The following is an 18,835-nucleotide window of genomic DNA, read 5'->3' as shown; positions in this document are numbered from 1 at the left end:
CCTGTGACAGGTGCGTGAATGAATATGGTCTACCAGCTACTGGACGGAGGCCCCAGCCAGGGGTAAAGAAGCTGAGCCAGAGGTCTCTTCTTCCCACAGGCCTACCACCACTCCAACCCACTGTATATGGATGAGTAGCCCCAAGGGCACTGCAGCCTCTGCCCTGGGATATTCTAGGTGCCCAGGGATGGGCAACAGCTTCACTTCCACTGAGTCACCCATCAAATATACTGTGGTGCTGCCAGCCTAGGGTCCTTGAGATGCTGCCAGCTATGCATGCTACACATGCACTTGCTGTGCTCAGGCCCCCACTAGGGTGGACAGGGGCAGCAATTGCTGGATGGGGAGGGGGAGATTAGTAGTGTTTGGGGTCCCAGAGAGCAGAGGAATAGGTAGCTGTGACTCCTCTTGGCAAGGTCCGGAGGCAGGAGGGGGGACCCGTGTGTGAGCCCAGGCTCCAAGCCTCTAGTGTGTGCTCCATCAACTCACTGGATGCCACGTACAAATACAAATTCTAAGTTAAAATGAAGAGTTTCAAGATGACACCTACAAAGCACTAAACCCCAAGTGCTCCTGTGCAAAGCCGATGGCAGGCAGGGCACTGGTCACTTGCCCATAAAGTCATCCTGACCCTCAGAAACGATTTTGTCTTCACACCCCCAAAATGTATTTGTAGTATTTGTGTGTGTGTGTATATAATACATAAACACACATTTATATATAAGAAAAGTGTTACGTGTTTCCCGCATTTCAACTTTATTTCAGTTATAAGTTAAATAGCAGAGTTGAAACTGAGGTTAACAAATGTTTTCTGTTTAAAAGCCCTTTAAGGGAAGAATATATATCAAAGTGTTAAAAGTACTTCTCTCTGAGCACAGGGATTTATATTCAATATCTTGTGATAAACTATAAAGGGAAAGAATCTGATAAAGAATATATATTATGTATATATAATATATATGTGTATATATATATAAAACTGAATCACTAGAAACTACTAAATCAACTATACTTCAATAAAAAAAGATTTTAAGGTATTTCTGGCCTGAGGTGTTAAAAAATAATTTTTATACCATTTTCTGGGCATTGTGATGTTTTTGTTTTCCATGAATATGGATATATGGATTGCTTTTATGATTAGGAAAAATAATAAAAATGTTATTTTATAAAGTAATAAAATAAATATGCTTTACCTGTAGGTAGAGTAAGGTGCTCCTTGGATTTTTCTGATATAACCAGTGTTATATCTCTGTCAACTTTTCTTATTACCTCCTGGATCATATGAATTTCAAGATTTTCCAGAAGTTTCTGAAGCTAGAATAAGCATTTTGAGAGTTACTCTCCACTATCACCTTGTATTCTTAAGCTACCAGTTCCTGCAGAAGGGCTTTGGGCCGAGTTCTGTTCTTCTGCTATTCTCTCCCAGGGAAGAAGGAAGGGTCACATTTTCAGGTTCCCAAGGGCAGCAGATACACGTTTTTGGGGATGAAAATCTTTTCTTCCTGGCCCTCATCTTCATTGATAAAATGTAATCTTTTTGGTCAAGTTCTGTTAAATTGCAAAGTGCTCAGTGGCTGAGGTGACCTCATGTGTCCTAGAGTCTCTAAGTATGGCCAGGAATTTCATGAGCTGTTATTATAAGAAGTGCTTAGATCTGAATCTCGATTTAGATACAGAGGAGGATTTCATGAGATTTAAAACTCCATACACGACCAACAGAAAACTCCGTTCAAATACCCCCAGCCCTGACTCTACCCATTATGCTCGCAAAGCCCACATTTCTCCCTGTCAGAGGCCCCTGGATCCTAAAGAGGAAGCAGGGTTCAGGAGGGTAAGCAGTGGGCTCAGGATTGTGTGAGTGTTGAGGAGGGGGAGTGCTGAGTTCTCCTTGATCCTCAGTGGACACGTATCTCTGCACTGACACCCAACCAGCCAGAATCTTTGCTCCCTATTACAATAAGCACAGCCAGGCAGAACATGTGTCCCAGGACCAAGGAGAACAAACTAACTGTTTTTTTTTTTTTTTTTTGTCTTTTTGTTTTTTCTAGGGCTGCACCCACGGCATATGGAGGTTCCCAGGCTAGGGTTCTAATCAGAACTGTAGCCACCAGCCTTCGCCAGAGCCACAGCAACGTGGGATCCAAGCTGTGTCTTCAACCTACACCACAGCTGACAGCAACATTGGATCCTTAACCCACTGAGCAAGGCCAGGGATCAAACCCGCACCTCATGGTTCCTAGTTGGATTCATTAACCACTGAGCCACGATGGGAACTCCGAGAGCAAACTAACTCTTGGGAAAACTACTTCTCCACATCAATTGTCAATATGCACCAGACAGGCTAGTGCATAAGCTGTATTGTCTTATTCTCAGTAAAACAATCACAGGAGCTTTTTTAAGTATTCCATTTTCATGAGTGTGTGTGTTGGGGGAGAGGATATTTGTGTGCTGGATTTTACGTTTAAGATGCTAGTGGTTATGTTTTCTATTGTCTTTTTTGTGGTGGTACAAGGAAAACAAAAATATGAAAATCTAGACTTACAGAACTGAGATATTAAGGAGGAGTTATTTGCTTAATCAAAGCCCTGCATGACTTTAAATGCTTTGTTCCTTCAGAGGTTCTTCAGACAATTTACAAACCTTCAATTTATACTTAACTTAAAAAATACACCACTTAGAGTCCCTGTTATGGTGCAGTGGAAATGAATCTGACAAGGAACCATGAGGTTGTAGGTTCGATCCCTGGCCTTGCTCTGTGAGCTGTCGTGTAGGTCTCAGACGTGGTTCAGATCCTGTGTTGTTGTGTCTGTGGCACAGGCCAGCAGCTATAGCTCTGATTTGACCCCTAGCCTGGGAACTTCCATATGCTGCAAGTGAGGCCCTAAAAAGCAAAAAAACCCCACAAAAAACAAAAGCCAAAAACCAAAAACCACCACTTAAGTATATCTGTCGCCTTACATGTTAATGCCATAAAGCAAATTTTCAATCCAAGTTCAAAATAGCTCCTGCATACCTGCTGAGTTTTTACTTCAATTTCTGAAGCTCCTCTGGGGGGAAGAATAGACTGACAACTTATTATAAGTCCTTCAAATTCATCTTCATTCCCCATCCGCCTAGCTATAGCTTTCATGCTAGGGTAGAGAATGTCAGTTCTATTAAAGAAGAGAAACAGAAATTAGAAAACATATATTTTTTTTTTCCTTCAGAGTCTCTGAAGGTTCTTTTCATTCATGTTCTGTTTCCTGTCGTCATGTATAAACCACCCAGACCTTAAGAGACACATCAACATTTAAATTCACCACACTTGTCACTCCTTTAGTCAATATTAAATCCCGAGGCCTCATCCCATTGGGCACATTTAATTTCAGTCTTCATTCTTCAAAATATTGACATGTCTTCTCATTCCCTATTTACCAGGAAGCTGACTGTCATAACTCACAAGATGGACAATTCAGGCCACCAAAGTGAGCCTTTGTGCCCTCAGTAAGGTCCAGGGTAGTGTGTGGGTGCTGAGTGAATGCTTGTTTGGTAACAGAAACATGGCAGAAGCCACAGGTCTTTCCCAGGCAGGGCTTGAAGCTGAGAAAACAAGCCAGCAGACCAGAGACCTCATGCTGCACCATACTGGGCCTTTGGCTGCGATGCCTGAAGCTCTTAGCCACTCATCAGATTTGGGTCTAATGGGACAGAGAGCAGGGAGGAGGTTAGGCAGCAGCACTTCCCACCCAGCGCTCCCTGGGAGCCTCTGAGCTAAAAGCTAAAAGCTCAGAGGCAGCGCTGCAGGGATGCTTCGGAAGCTCCAGTTCCCAGGGACAGAACTCTGGGTAAACGATACACAACACTGCTCAGCGGAATCCAAGCTGTCCCGGCAGGCAACAGAACCCAGCTCTTCCTATAAAGCACTGTCCTTAGAGACACACTGCCCAGCTTCCTCTGGGATCTGTGGAGCTGGATGCACCAGGATTCATGGACCAAATCTCCCCCTGAGAGCAAGGGCAGGAATCTGCCAGACCCCAGGGTGCTAATCTTTCACATGAATTTCCCCCTGAGAGACACTCACTCATACAGCTCTGAGAACTGCTTGTGGAGAGACAAAGAATTGATGTCCTGGCCTTGCAGCTTAAGTCGGCCCCAGTGCTCCTTTAGAACTTCCAGCTGCTTCCACAGCACCAGAAATGATCTCAGCAAAGCAAAGGACATCACTGCATTGCACGGGCCCCCTGGCAGCTTGGAGGACTTTGGGCTGCTCTGGAACTGACTTCTGAATCCTGGCACTCTGGACAAATTTGGCTGGAAGCATTAGAGAAATTCTTTATTGATCATGAGCCAATACAGGATAAATTTTTATATGCAGCTCATACAGAATAAATTATTTGTAGAAAGATTTTTCCCTCCAGGAGGAATAGTTTACAGGCCAACGGCACATATAGACCTTAAAGAGGATAAGCATCCTTCCTGAACAGACAGTATACAGAACAAAGAGGAATGTCTCCGTTTCAATTTGCTGCTTGAGTCTTGAAACACTCACTTTTAAAATTTTTTTATTTGGTTGTTAACATTTTATCTGCCTTTGAAAAATGGAGTCTTTCATGTCTAGCTTTGGAATTTTAGAAAGCACTCTTCAACACACTCAAGATCTAATAACCCATCATGGTAGAGGTATGTCATAACCTTAAATTGGGGGTTTTACGGGTAATGAAATGGAAACTTAAGTTTATCTTCTCTCTTGTTTCTCCTCCCAACTTTTAAAAGTTAGGCAGACAACATGGTTTCTGATTGGAATTTATTATTCAAAAGGCAGTTTTACTTTAAAATTATGATTTGTTCATTTATTCATTGGTGCTCTCCTTAAATAAGTGTTTGTTGAGGGGCTGCTGTGATCCCTGGGGGATGTGGAGGGAACAAGGTTTTTAGGTCCCTGACCTCCTGCGCCAGAGGGGTAAGGGCTGGGGCCACCCAGAGAGTCACAGATAGAATGGGCACCTGTATCCCACCCTCAGTCTGATGACAGTGTCTCAGTTATAGGAAAAGGAGGTTTCCTTTGGAATCCTAGACCGCGATATCGTGACAGGTAGGGACTTAGAGAATATTCAGGTAACAGCATATGGGACACCCAAGTTTCCTGGCAAGAAACAGAAAGAACCACCACCTGGTGTAACTGGATCACAGATCAGTGCTACTAACATATGGGGCGGGGCTACCAGAAAGAGGGTTGGGTCAGAGGAAGAGCTGGCAAGCAAGACTCAGGCAAAAGTGAATCCCACCAACAGCTGGCAACCCCTCCAACCTAGTAGCCTATCTCCTCAACAGTCAGCTAATTCAAGCATTTCCAGATTTATTTTATCCTCAGACAACCTTTCAGAAAACAAAATCTTACTCAGTGACACAAAATATCCAACAGACCAAGGCCAAGCATAGCGACAAGGAGGGGGGCACCTACAGGCGGTATAGTTGGCCCCTCCACTCAAAAAGCCCCAAGCTGCTTCTGAGGAGCCCAAGGGCCCAGAGCTAATCCACTACCTTCACTTAGGAGTCTGAAGAGACTGAAGTCTAAGAGATCATATAACTGGTGGCACAGCTTGGACAGGAAACCTGGAGTCCTAAGTCACAGACAGCATAAACTCCAGTGCTTCTTATTGTCTATGAATATTTAAATACTCTTAAATAAAACTAATTAAAATAAATAATAATTTTAAAGCAAAATTACCTTGTTAATACATCCATACTAAGAGAAGTCTTCTCTTCCTAAGTGTTTTTCAGGATGGGAAAAGGAATAGGAGACAGATAAAGAACGAGGCAGAGGAGAGTGGGATTGCCAGAGAAAGACCCATCAGAAACAGGGTCAAAAGAGAACAAACAGAGGGACCAAAGGGCCCAGCATGCTTCTTGGTCTTGGCACTACTTGGTCTATGTCCAGTCTTGCAATTGCTCCCTCTGGGTGAAACATCTAATTCTGTTGTGGAATTTAGATGGCACACCTGAACACACTTCATTTCCTACTAAATGGCCTGAAGTGGACCTGTGACTCAAGTTTTAGCCAGTAAAAAGAAAAATCTCCTGGAAGTCTTCTGTAAATTATTTCTGTCCTTGATAAAAAAGACAAAGCCCCTTAAGGAGAAAGCTTTTTCGCTCTTGTTTTCATCTTACAAGGAGGAGGGAGACATTTTGCTGACACGTCCAGGATGGCAGAGCTGGGTGCCTGCCCTGACCTGAACTGTCTCCTTCTAGACTTGTTTTGAAAGATTAATACAGACTCTAGTTTCAGTCATGATTAGTTACTTCTAGTAGGGGCACCCTGACTGGCACAGAAGGTCCCTGGCTCAAAGGTGGAAGATCAGATAAAGCTTCTGAAATAGTGGTTTGGAAGCTGAAATCTGAATAAGTAGGAGTTAATCAATGATCAATCAAGCAGAGAGTGGGAGGTGAGGGAAGTTTTCCACCAGAGGCACCAGTTTGCATGAAGGTATTGAGGAGAGACAGTGGGATGCATTTGACGAAATGAAAGAAGTTGAAGGTAGCGGTATCAGCAGGAATCAAGTTGTGAAGATCTGGTTAAGGCACTTGGACTCTCTTCTTAGGGCATGTGGAAGTCACTGAAGAGATATAGAAGGAAGTGACAATCAATTTGCACTTAAAAGTATTATCCTGGTGAATGGATGTGAAGGAGGCAAAAGTGAATACAGGGGGTCCTTTGGAGGCTATGATCATAGCCCAGCAATAGGAGATTATAGTGATTTGGACTGGTGGAGGGGAGTGGTGAGGGAGGATGGAGAAAACTTGGAAGATACTAAAACAATAGGATAGTAGAAGCTGGTGTCTGACTGTGGAGTATGACAGAGAGAAATCAAAGCTGGGCATCCAGATACTTTTGGCTTGGGCAACTGGGCAGGTGGCAGTTAACAGACAGGGAATAAGGAAGGAGGAGCATGTTTGGGGGCAGGAAAACGAGCTCATTCATGGACACACTGTCTCTGAGATGGAACAAGGCAGCTGAGTCAAATAGGATTGAGATTTGGATCAAACATGTGGATTTTGGAGTCATCCCATGTAAAACCATCAAAGTTTTAAAAGTAGATGGGTTTGCTGAGGGAGAGGGTAAAGATTGGAGCAACATTACGGATAAGAGTGTGAGGGAGCTCCAGGGCCAGATGTTAGGGTGAAACCTAGGTTTCTTTTCTCTCTTGGTTATTAGGTACATCGTTTAAACTTTCTGAGACTTGATAATTCTTATCTATAAAATGGGAATACTGAAAGTAACTACCTCATGGAATTATCATGAGAATTAAGGAAATTAATAATTAATAAAGTACTCTGAACAGATCTTAATCATGGACAATATTATCAATTAATAATCTTCTCTTACTAGTGTTCAGACACAATTTATTGATGAGACACACAAGGCACAGTGCTCAGGGCCTGCAAAGTGCGTTAATTTCTTTTAAAATCAGGAAAAAGGAGTTCCCATTGTGGCCCAGCAGAAACAAATCTGGCTAGGAACCATGAGGTTGCTGGTTCGATACCTGGCCTCGCTCAGTGGGTTAGGGATCTGGTGTTGCCGTGGTGTAGGTCGCAGACACGGCTCGTATCTGGCATTTCTGTGGCTCTGCTATAGGCCTGCAGCTACAGCTCCAATTGGACTCCTAGCCTGGGAATCTCCATATGCCATGGGTGTGGCCCTAAAAAGACAAAAGACACACACACACACACACACAAAACAAAACACCAGAAAAAAAAGAAATGGATATACCACTGATTTTTTTTTTCCAGTGTTTTTGCCTTTTCTAGGGCTGCTTTCTGTGGCATATGGAGGTTCCCAGGCTAGGGGTCTAATAGGAACTGCAGCCGTTGGCCTATACCAGAGCCACAGCAACGCTGGGTCCTTAACCCACTGAGCATGGCCAGGTATCGAACCAGCAACCCCATGGTTCCTAGTCAGATTTGTTATCCACTGCGCCACGACAGGATCTCTGATATACCACTGGTTATGAGACTTTCTGTGAAACAAAGTATTTTGGAGGGGTTCTCATGGGCTACCCCTGCTTCTCTCCTGTTCCTGGGTGGCATTAGAACAGCCCTGGAACCTTGCTGGGGAACAGATCTGACTCTCTAGTCCATCTCCCAAACAGAAAGCTCCTTCAGTACAATGCAGCATTGGATAAGTATGCAGACTGGTCACCAAGAATACCTGTATATTTTTGTCCAGTGTGGCTTGACCTCCGGGGGGATCCTCCATGACCATGTGATAGTGACTCCGAAGGACATCTTCCATTAGCAGCTGCATGCCTACCAGCTCTCCATGAGCCGCCTTGAGGTCTCGGTCACTCAGCCCACAGAGGCATAGCTAGAAACAAAAAAGAACAAAACAAAACCAAAGCATCAATTTTGAATTCTTTTATATTTCCTTTACACATGGCTTTGAGGGAGAAAACTAGGAGTAGTTGTGTTTATAAGCCCTGCCCTCTCAACTATTAAAAAAAAAAAATCCATAAAAATCAGAGCAACATTTCTAGCTCAAAGTCCTCCTTAAACATATCAGACTTTTGGCTCTGTATGGAAGTTCAAGGTTCTCAAAACTTAGAATGGTGCCTGTATATGATATATGTATAATATCAATTTTCCTTTAAAAGTACAGATATAATACATGCATGCATTGGGAAAAAAACAAAATGAACTGTGATTGTCTCATAGTGGGAGATTATGATTTTTTTAAAACCATTCTTACCATTTTACTTAAATTTTTTTTAACCCATGGATAATTGTCAGCATATACAAAAGCAAACAGAATAGTCCCCATCACCCAGCCCTAAGAATCACCAACTTATGGTCAGTCTTGCCTTATCCTCATCACTTCCCCACCTCCATATTATCTGAAGCAAATTTATGATTGAAGTTCATGTTGTTTTTAATAATTATTTATATCTTCTATTAAAAAATTAAAACACAATAATAACACTTGCTTAAATAATCAGGGGGAAAACATATAATTGAAAGAAATTCTCTTTTTGAGTCCTGCTTAAAGAGTTCTATTGCTACCCCTATAAGTGGGTCAGGAGCCACACACCTCTGAACTGCTAGCCTGGGAATTACTTTAAGGAGCCCAGAGAGTGACTGGAAATGGATGATAGCTCCCCCAGATCATTATTGGCCACAGGAATTTCAGCTGATAAAAAGCTGATACCAGCTAAAACCATGATTTTCTTCTATCATAAGAAAACACGACCCACCCTATAGCACTGGTTTACAGCTTCATAGCCAAACACCTTGCTTATCTCATAAATTATTCACCACTGGCTAAAGCATGGAGGATCTGACCTATGGACTCAGTGACGTGTGCTCTGCAGTCTGTACTCAGCTCTCTCTGTGATAAGTGGGAAGACCTATCCTACCTGCATATTATACTCTAGAGTATCTGGGCTGCTACTCGTAACTGGAAACGGTCCTCCATCTTGCAGAAATGCTCTCCAAGGGAACAGCACAAATGCCTAAAAGAATCAAATAATAAACATAATAATGCTGTGTAACAATGTCCACAAGTAATAGACATTTGTATATATGTCTGCACACCAAGACACTGTGGAATGATTTCTCTATTTTGGAGAAATAGTTCCTGATGGATAGTCCCTGAAAATGCAGAGAGAGAGTAATAATATTATTTTTTAAATTGATTTTTCAGAAAGTGGCTAAACATAGAAGTGTGCTTAAGATTTAAGTGTAACTAGTCAGCACCAGTTTGGAAGTCCCAGAATAGTATAAAACCGATGGGACATATTTATTTATTTATTTTTGTCTTTTTAGGGCCGCACCTGCAGCATATGGAAGTTCCTAGAGTACGGGTTGAATTGGAGCTATAGCTGCCGGCCTACATCACAGCCATAGCAGGATCAGAGATACATCTGTGACCTACACCACAGTTTATGGCAACGCCGGATCCTTAATCCATTGAGCAAGGCCAGGGGTCGAACCTGCATCCTCATGGATGCTAGTCAGATTTGTTTCTGCTAACCCCCGACAGGAACTCCTGGGACATATTTACAATCAACAAAAGTCAACTTACTTACATTTTTTAAATATTAGGAACCTTTAATATTTGTCCTTTTTGACCACTGTGCTCCAATTCTAGGCAACAACTCAAGGCCAATGTCACAGTGTTACACATAGGCGTCTGTCTTCTCTGCATCATGGTCCAACAGCCAAGGCAGGTCCCCTACTTCTTGAGGCAGGACCTTCAGCCCTGGCTATAGTAGGCCTGTCCATCTGACCCCATGCTATACTTCCAGACCCAGTGCTGGCTTCAGAAAATTCCTAGAGTTGGGGCTGATTCAGGCAGCAGGAGCCAGGGCACCTGCATCCATCTAACTCCAGGCAACACCCAAAGGCAGCAGGAACAGACCCAACAGTCAGTCCAACCCTGTCTTCAAGACTAAATGAGGGTCAAGGCTTGGGTTAAGAGTCACTGTCTTATAGCTAGGGAAGGTAGAAGAGTGAGACTTGCATGCGGTTGATGTTGATGTTACTTGGCTTAGCTTTTTAACATAAAAACATTAAGTTGGAGGGTTTAGAGTAAAAAAATCTGAGCTTGTGAGGTGATTTTAAAGATACGGCCTCAAATTACTTGATTCTCTTCCCATTAAGAGGTGCAGCAACTTGTCATAACCTCATGAGAAATCCTGAGCCAGAACTACCCAGCTAAGCTGCTCCCAGACTTCTGAGCCTCAGAAACTATAAGAGATAATGAATGTTTATTGGGTTACTCTGCTAAAGTTGGGGGTAATTTGCTCTGAAACTGTAGATAACTATCATAGGTTGTGACCCAGTGCTGCCATGACTGCCCAGCAGTCTGATCTCTACACTTCCTGAACTTAAACTCTTTAGTGGTAGAAGGTGGCTAATATAGTTGGTGCCTAGGAGCAATAAGAGTTGCCAGGATCATATTCGATAACACATGTTGTAACTGGGGTTGTTCTAAACTCAGCTGCATACCTAACTTATGTACTGTAATTGCTATCATTATTATTTATTACATGGTAGGAGCAAGTGTTGGTTTTGCTACCAGTTATGAGTAGATAAGCTGTTGTCCCAATTAGCCTGTTGAGCAGTTTGGAGGCATAGCTCCTGACTGGGAATAACAGTGGGCCATGGGGGCCCAGACATTCCACTCTGTGAGTGAAGGGGAGCCTACAAAGGCTGAAGAGCACTAGGGCACAGAGAGCCCCCTCTGCATAACATATACCTTATTGGTATAAAAATAGCTCTCAACATACCTGGAGGCTCTGTGGATCCAATGGCTGGGGCAGGCTGAGCTGTGAAGCAAAAATGCTCTTCGTGAGAGAGTTGCTCAGTGGTGGTAACCCATGGTACATGCCATCTGTGACAGACTGGTAGGCAGGAGCATTTCCAGCTGCCAAAAATGTTCTCCTACCAAAACAGGAAGGGAATCTCCTTAAAAGCAGTTTCTCAAGTTTCTAAAGCTCAAAACTCTCTTCAAGGTTACCGTAGCAACGTAACACCTTGAGACAGCAACAGGTTTCTTCCCCAGCAACATCATCCCTCTCTCCCTTTTCTTTACACACTACCCTTCCCACTCATAATTCACAGCCCTCAAGGGAAAGGTAGCTATCCTTTAGACTAGCACTGCCTCACAGAACTTTCTGCAGTATGGAAACGTTCTATATTTGACTGTTCAGTTTGGGAGCCACTAGCCACATGTGGCACATTGAGCCACACTAGCCTCATTGAGCACTTGAAATGTGGCACCTATGACAAAGAAATTGAATTTTAAATTTTATTACATCTAAATCAATATTAAACTTTTAAAGAGCCACATGTGGCTACTCTATTAGACAGTTCAGCTATAGCTCTAGAACAAAGACATCAATTGTTCAATTGATTATTTTAAGACCAGTAGCTGAGGCAGCAATACTTGACATGTAAAGTCAAATTTTAAAAATTTAAAATTTTATTTCATTTTTTATTAAAGTTTAGTTGATTTACAATGTTGTGCCAACTTCTGCTGTAAAGTGACTGTGTGTATATATATATACACACACATTATATTTTCCAAATTTTAAGTTAAATTTTATTAGAGCCTGGGATTTGAGAGACAAAGCTTCTTCTTCTGAACAAAATTTGGTTTTTCATATCAAGAACCAAAAATCCTGAAGACTAGAGCATTAAATTTGAACCGTAAGTCACAGAGAAGGAAGTATACTTGATAAATTACAATAATTTTCTTGCCCCAAAGGAAATGAGTTCAGCAAGCAAGGAAAGACTGTCTCTAGAGCTTAGATCCTGTGGATGCCTAAGAAAAGATGCTGACACAGGATAAGTTTATGGGACCCCAAAGGTCCCCAGGACAGCAGGCACCTTTTGCTTCAATCTTCCATGGGCTGGGGCCAAGTTATGCACAAAGCAGATTTCAAAAAAGAGATTAGTAATGACCGAGGGAGAAGTTAGTGCTGATGGAAATGAGTCAGCCTCCCAGATACTAGCAGATAGTCAAGTGTTGGGGAAAGACCTGGAAAGTTCCTAAGACCCTACAAGGGGATATCTGGATGGGGTTCCGAGTATCAGGCTGATCAGAAGATATCTGGGGTTGGACAGAGATGAATGAGGTGGCTGCTCCTCTTCAACTGCTAGGATGATTTATAAGCACCCCTAGGAACTTAGATCACCTCTGAGAGGGATGAAGGAGAAGGGTCTGATGTAAGGCCTGAAGTTAAGGTCCAATATTTCTGTTGCCTTGATATCTGGTAAAATCAGGAAGGCCTTGAATGCCCTAAGCACAAGCTCCCCTCCCTACTCTGCTCCCATGGGTAAGGTCTCCTAGTTGGACAAGCTTCCATATCAAAGGGACCAAGTACAACCAATGCTTGTCCACGGGTAGTGGTTTCAGCTCCTTCCCAGACCACAAAATTATTCAAAAGAACCAGCTGCATCCTCCCATGGGAACCAGGAGGTACCACAACCTCTTGGTATTACAAAGCCTGCCTCTTGAGCCCCTGGTTGTTCACTCTGTTCACAAGTGCAAATCCTTTGTGGCACTGTAAGGCATGCCATGTTCTATTTCCCTTGGCTGTGAGAATATGACTAAAAAACTGCTGTTGATCTCCTCTGTCCAGTATTTAGTGTCACATGTTCGGCTGTCCCCATAATCTTGGGTCAGAACCCGACCCTCACCAAGAGGGTGAAGAGGAGACAATTAAAATACAGGTAAAAGGGGATAATCTTAAATTAATTGATTTTATATCTCAAACTGACTACTTTTAAACTCTAAATGTTCTGGAATGACATGGAATTGAAAGGTTTAATCCTTTTGTCATCAGCAGGAGTAGGGGCTTATGAACTTAAGTTCAAAGACAGATAAAGGAAACACTATATTTGCACATCAAACCGGTGTACTAGTGCAAAAATCATACTAACTTTTCCACATTTTTGTGACAATTAAGAAAAGATAGTTGCATACAGTTATATATCGAGACACTGGATTAAAATTATTGATTAATCCTGATAGCTCAAGGATAGAGCTTGGATATAAAATATTATATATGGAAATACATATATATATATACATACTCACACACACACACAAACATTTTCTCCTGTATCTCATATCAGTCACATGTTTTCTCATGATTCTCAATGTGCCCTGCCAAGGGACCCATGATTCACTCAACACCCACGTGACAGTGATGTAGCAAGCATCCACTATGTACAGGGCACTGTCATGAACTGTCTGAGATACAAAGATGGGCTTACATGGCTCTGACCTTCCAGCCTAGTAGGGCCAAGTGAGGCAGAGCTCATTATCAACCACTTCTGACCTTCCTCTAAACTGCCAAGGCATCTTCCACATATATACCTCCCTCATAGGTTGTATATATCTACTTAAAACAATGGTACTACAGACAAAAAAAGTGTTCCCTGCCATTTCAGTAAACAAAGAATGTTGCCTATAGATAGTCAAAAAAACACAAGAAAAGATGTTCAACATCATTAATTGTTAGAGAAATACAAATCAAAACTTCTATGAGGTACCCCTTATACCAGCCAGAATGGCCATTATCAAAAAGTCTATAAACGGTTAATGCTGGCAAGGGTATGGAGAAAAGGAAACCCTCTTACACTGTTGGGAATATAAATTGGCACAACCATTACGGATAACAGTATGAAGATTCCTCAAAAAACTAAAAACAGAATTACTATATTATCTAGCAATTCCACTCCTGAGCATCTATCCAGAGAAAACTATGACTCAAAAACACACATGTACCCCAATGTTCACTGCAGCACTATATACAATAGCCAAGACATGGAAGCAACCTAAATGTCCATTGACAGAGGATTGAATAAAGAAGATGTGGTACATATACACAATGGAATATTACTCAGCCATTAAAGGAATGAAATAATGGCATTTGCAGCAACATGGATGGACCTAGAAATTATTACGGGGAACCTCCATATGCCGTGGGTGTGGCCCTAAAAAGACAAAAAAAATTATTATGCTAAGTGAAGTTAGTTAGACAGTGAGATATAAACATCATAAGCTATCACTTATATGTGGAATCTAAAAATGGATACAATGAACTTATTTGCAGAACAGAAACTAACTCACAGGCTTTGAAAAACTTAAGGTTACCAAAGGAGACAGGTTAGTGGGATAGGGATGGACTGGGGAATTGGGATGGAAATGTTCTGAAATTAGGTTGTGATGATGGTTGTACAATTATGAATATAGTAAAATTCATTGAATTAAAAAAAAGAAAGAACACTGACTGCCATTAAGCCATCAGCCAACGCAGCTGCCCTCCCAATGGTGCCCTCTGAGGGGAATGCAGGATAGCATAAAACAGGGTACTGGCCCTAGATAGGTAAGATGGATATCTAAGAAACAATTTTTTTTTTTAGGGCTGTACCTGTAGCATATGGAAGTGCCCAGTCTAGGGGTTGAAACGGAGCTATAGCCACCAGCCTATACCACAGCCACGGCAGTGCCGGATGTGAGTTGCATCTGTGACCTACACGACAGCTCACAGCAATGCCCTCCTGGATCCTTTAACCCACTGAGCAGGGCCAGAGATTGAACCCACGTCCTCGTGGATCCTAGTTGGGTTTGTTACCAGTGAGCCATGAGGTGAACTCCTAAGAAATAATTTTAATGAGCCCAGACTCTTACATCTTCCCATATGTAGAAAAGCACTAAAATCATGAATTTGAGATGTTTGTTTTTGTGTTATTATCAGTAATCCTTTGATGTTCCACTACACCTTTTTTTTTTCCCTCCAAGAAAAAAACTCCTGTATATCCTGGCTCCTCCCTTACCTCATCAGAGCAGCATCTCAGAGCTGTCTGAGAGGCTGTCTCCCAGGCTATCGGGCTATCGTCTTCAGTAAGGTTCCTGAATAAAATTTTTGCCAATTTTAGGTTGTGCATTTTGCCTTAGTCAACACTACCAAAACTCAGAGTATTCTGATGGAAACACTTATTTTCAGGCCAAATCAAGAGCACAGAAGCCCAATATCCTACAAACTCTCCTTGAACCAAGGATTTCTTCCATGTCATGCCTGTGCTTCTCTCCCACTAATCCATAAAATTACTTCTCTCTCTCAGCCTCTGGGCTCAGCTTTGTTCACATCTTACTGTTCATTCCTTTGACTGTACTGCTTATATTTTAAAACTGATTTTTTGTTTATTATGATGTTTTGACATCTTTAAAAAACCTTGCTGGCTGGGGAGAGATTGCTTCTCCCTGGGTAGCCAATTCTTAGAGATGGCTAAGGGCCCAGCATACCTTTGATATGCAAACTAACCAATCTGAGCCACACCTCCTTGGACCCCAGCAACCCAAGGTTCCTCTCCTTTAATCTTCCCAGGGCTAGTTAATGGGCAACTAGAGACCACCCCTACAGCGCAAAACCTGCTGAATTATTCAGACTAGCTGATCCTAAAAACTGCTCCCCAGCCCTGCCTTGCCTTTTCAGGCCATGGTCTAAGCTATCTCCTTGCTCCTGACCCATGGCCCTGTGTCATGGCATGATGCATGTTTCTTGGAACTGAGTATGACTACTTTGTTTTCCTGAGTCTCTCCTGTGTCTCCTCTTGTGGCTGTGCCAAGCTATCACATAAAAGAACACAGAACATTGACTTGCTCTCTTAGCTTGTTAAGTGTGATGAACTTTTAACTCCTAAGTGCCATAAACAACCACGATTCTTGGCAGAGTTTTAGAGCCCCAAACACACACTAGGTCTATTAATTTATAGATGCTTGGAGACTATTCAAAAATATTAATGCAGTTCAGATGCATTCAGACTGCTACTCTAAGCTACAGAATCATGCATATGGTATACTCTCTAGAGAGACTGGAGTCAGATTCTAGTCACCACCATTGATCAAATCATTGGTTATCCTTTTCCTCACTTTCCTAATTCTCACCATCCTTGGTAGAACCTCTCTCCCCTTTATCAATAGAACTGTTTATTTGGGAGCTGTACAATATAATGCTATGGAAAGAAATGGGTCTCGGAGTTTCCATCATGGTGCAGCGGTTAACGAATCTGACTAGGAACCATGAGGTTGCAGGTTTGATCTCTTGCCTTGCTCAGTGGGTTAAGGATCTGGCGTTGCCATGAGCTATGGTGTAGGTCGCAGATGTGGCTCGGATCCCGAGATGCTGTGGCTGTGGCATAGGCTGGCAGCTATAGCTCCGATTAGACCCCTAGCTTGGGAACCTCCATATGCCATGGGAAGTGGCCCTAGAAAAGGCAAAAAAGACAAAACAAACAAACAAACAAAAACAAAGAAAGAAATGGGTCTCAAGATGATACCTCACATTTTTAGCACTATATCCTTTTTTATTTCCTTGCTCTCGGTAGACTCCATATTTTGAAAGATTTTTCCACCAAACTAAGTATTCTCCTGTCTTTAACTCAAAGCTACATAAGTATCCAGTGTAAGCTCTGAGCTTAGGAAATAACAGGGCTCTGGAGTCAGATCAACTGTATGAATATAAGGTCAGCTATAACAAGCTGTGTAACTTGGGCAAGTTACACAACTTCTCTTAACTCGATTTCCTCATCTGTGAAGATAGTGATGTGATTGCTACCCCATGGAGTTAGCACATGGTGAGAGCTCAACCAAAGCAAGTTCCCTCTCCTCCTTATTGCACTCAGTTCTTATGATTCCAGTAAGAAAGACAAAGAAATATGACATTTTCTTTATGTGAAAAACTTTTGGGCAAATGTATCTTTTTCATCATGCCTTTGGAAATACTAAAAACAGCTCACTGTGACAATTCATTCAGACCCTCAGTTGGTAACCCCTGGCTTGCGCCTGCTGCTAGGGTAAGTCTAATCAGTGCAACTTGCCAGCAGTTCAAGATGCAGGGAAACCCAAAGGAATGAAAGATGAGCTTATTGCTTGTGCCAGTGGTGCATGTGCCAAACACCAGCCCCTAAGAAAGTCAAGTCTCCCTAGCAGCCCACTAAAATACCAGAATAGATGCATCATACTATACTCTCCAAACTGTTGTGCCACACTCCAGCTGCCTGTCAATAAGCAGTCAAGGGTTTCCCAGAAGACCAGGCTTCTTGTGTGTGACAGAGCCACCCACAGTGTGATTCCATGCAAGCTGGCTCTAGCCACAGGGAGCAGGGAATTCATGGGGCACAGGAAAGGGTTTTTCCTCAATGCAAAGATACAAAAAAGAAAACAAACCTGAAAAACACCTGCAAAGCAGCCCAGAGGAGGCCAGGCAAAAGTTGTGGCTCTTCACCTCTTAGATGCTGGAGAGGGGGACCACGTGAGGCCTTCTTTGTGTCTCCTAGAAATCCCTAGATAAACCTGAAGCACACTTTAATATCTGTGTGTTCAGAGACATTTAAACTAGATGAGCATAAAAATAAACAGAAAACTGAAGAGTCATCCAACATAAGTCCAAGGACTAAGAAATTGGTGTTGCCTCTTGAGAGAACCCTTGACATACTCCTAAATCAGGCTTATCGCAGGAGGGTAATGCACCTTCGGTTTATTTCCTCAAACTCCTTTTTATCCTCATTACACTGAACATCAACAATGCATTCAGATAAGTGGCACTTTTCATGCCATATGTTTTATTCTGTTCTACAGAGTTCCTTTGAAGGACTTTTTTTCCTTCCCTCTATAAGAGGAATTCAATTGTTTAAATCAGAGAGTGGCAAACTTTCTTTTTTTTTTTTTTTTTTATTTTCCCACTGTACAGCAAGGGGGTCAGGTTATCCTTAGATGTATACATTGCAGTTACAGTTTTTTCCCCCACCCTTTCTTCTGTTGCGACATGAGTATCTAGACATAGTTCTTAATGCTATTCAGCAGGATCTCCTTGTAAATCTATTCTAGGTTGTGTCTGATAAACCCAAGCTCCCGATCCCACCCACTCCCTCCCCCTCCCATCAGGCAACCACAAGTCTCATCTCCAAGTCCATGATTTTCTTTTCTGAGGAGATGTACATTTGTGCTGGATATTAGATTCCAGTTATAAGTGATCTCATATGGTATTTGTCTTTGTCTTTCTGGCTCATTTCACTCAGGATGAGATTCTCTAGTTCCATCCATGTTGCTGCAAATGGCATTATGTCATTCTTTTTTATGGCTGAGTAGTATTCCATTGTGTATATATACCACATCTTCCGAATCCAATCATCTGTCGATGGACATTTGGGTTGTTTCCATGTCCTGGCTATTGTGAATAGTGCTGCAATGAACATGCGGGTGCATGTGTCTCTTTTAAGTAGAGCTTTGTCCGGATAGATGCCCAAGAGTGGGATTGCAGGGTCATATGGAAGTTCTATGTATAGATTT

General features: G+C 42.3%; 1 protein-coding gene across 24 annotated transcripts in view; it reads right to left on the bottom strand.

Annotated features, from left to right (window-relative positions):
* Positions 1 to 18,835, bottom strand: part of CCDC162 (coiled-coil domain-containing protein 162) — a 204,536-nt gene that overhangs the window by 37,024 nt on the left and 148,677 nt on the right. For all 24 annotated transcript variants that reach the window (XR_002343788.2, XR_014806635.1, XR_014806634.1 and 21 more), the window contains 6 exons: positions 11,262 to 11,415; positions 9,387 to 9,482; positions 8,186 to 8,341; positions 4,061 to 4,290; positions 3,014 to 3,152; positions 1,194 to 1,314 (listed from right to left, as the gene is read on the bottom strand). Coding sequence is in view for 21 of the 24 variants with exons in the window: in XM_021090803.2 (XP_020946462.2) it covers positions 1,194 to 1,314; positions 3,014 to 3,152; positions 4,061 to 4,290; positions 8,186 to 8,341; positions 9,387 to 9,482; positions 11,262 to 11,415 (896 nt within the window). In the remaining 3 variants the exon portion in view is untranslated. The remainder of the gene's footprint in view (positions 1 to 1,193; positions 1,315 to 3,013; positions 3,153 to 4,060; positions 4,291 to 8,185; positions 8,342 to 9,386; positions 9,483 to 11,261; positions 11,416 to 18,835) is intronic.

This window comes from Sus scrofa, chromosome 1 (assembly GCF_054392235.1).
Source record: "Sus scrofa isolate SSC_HxYL_T2T_F1_AM1 chromosome 1, Sscrofa_HxYL_maternal_Yorkshire_Landrace_v2.0, whole genome shotgun sequence".
NCBI lineage: Eukaryota > Metazoa > Chordata > Mammalia > Artiodactyla > Suidae > Sus > Sus scrofa.
This window is presented reverse-complemented; position numbering and strand designations above follow the sequence as displayed.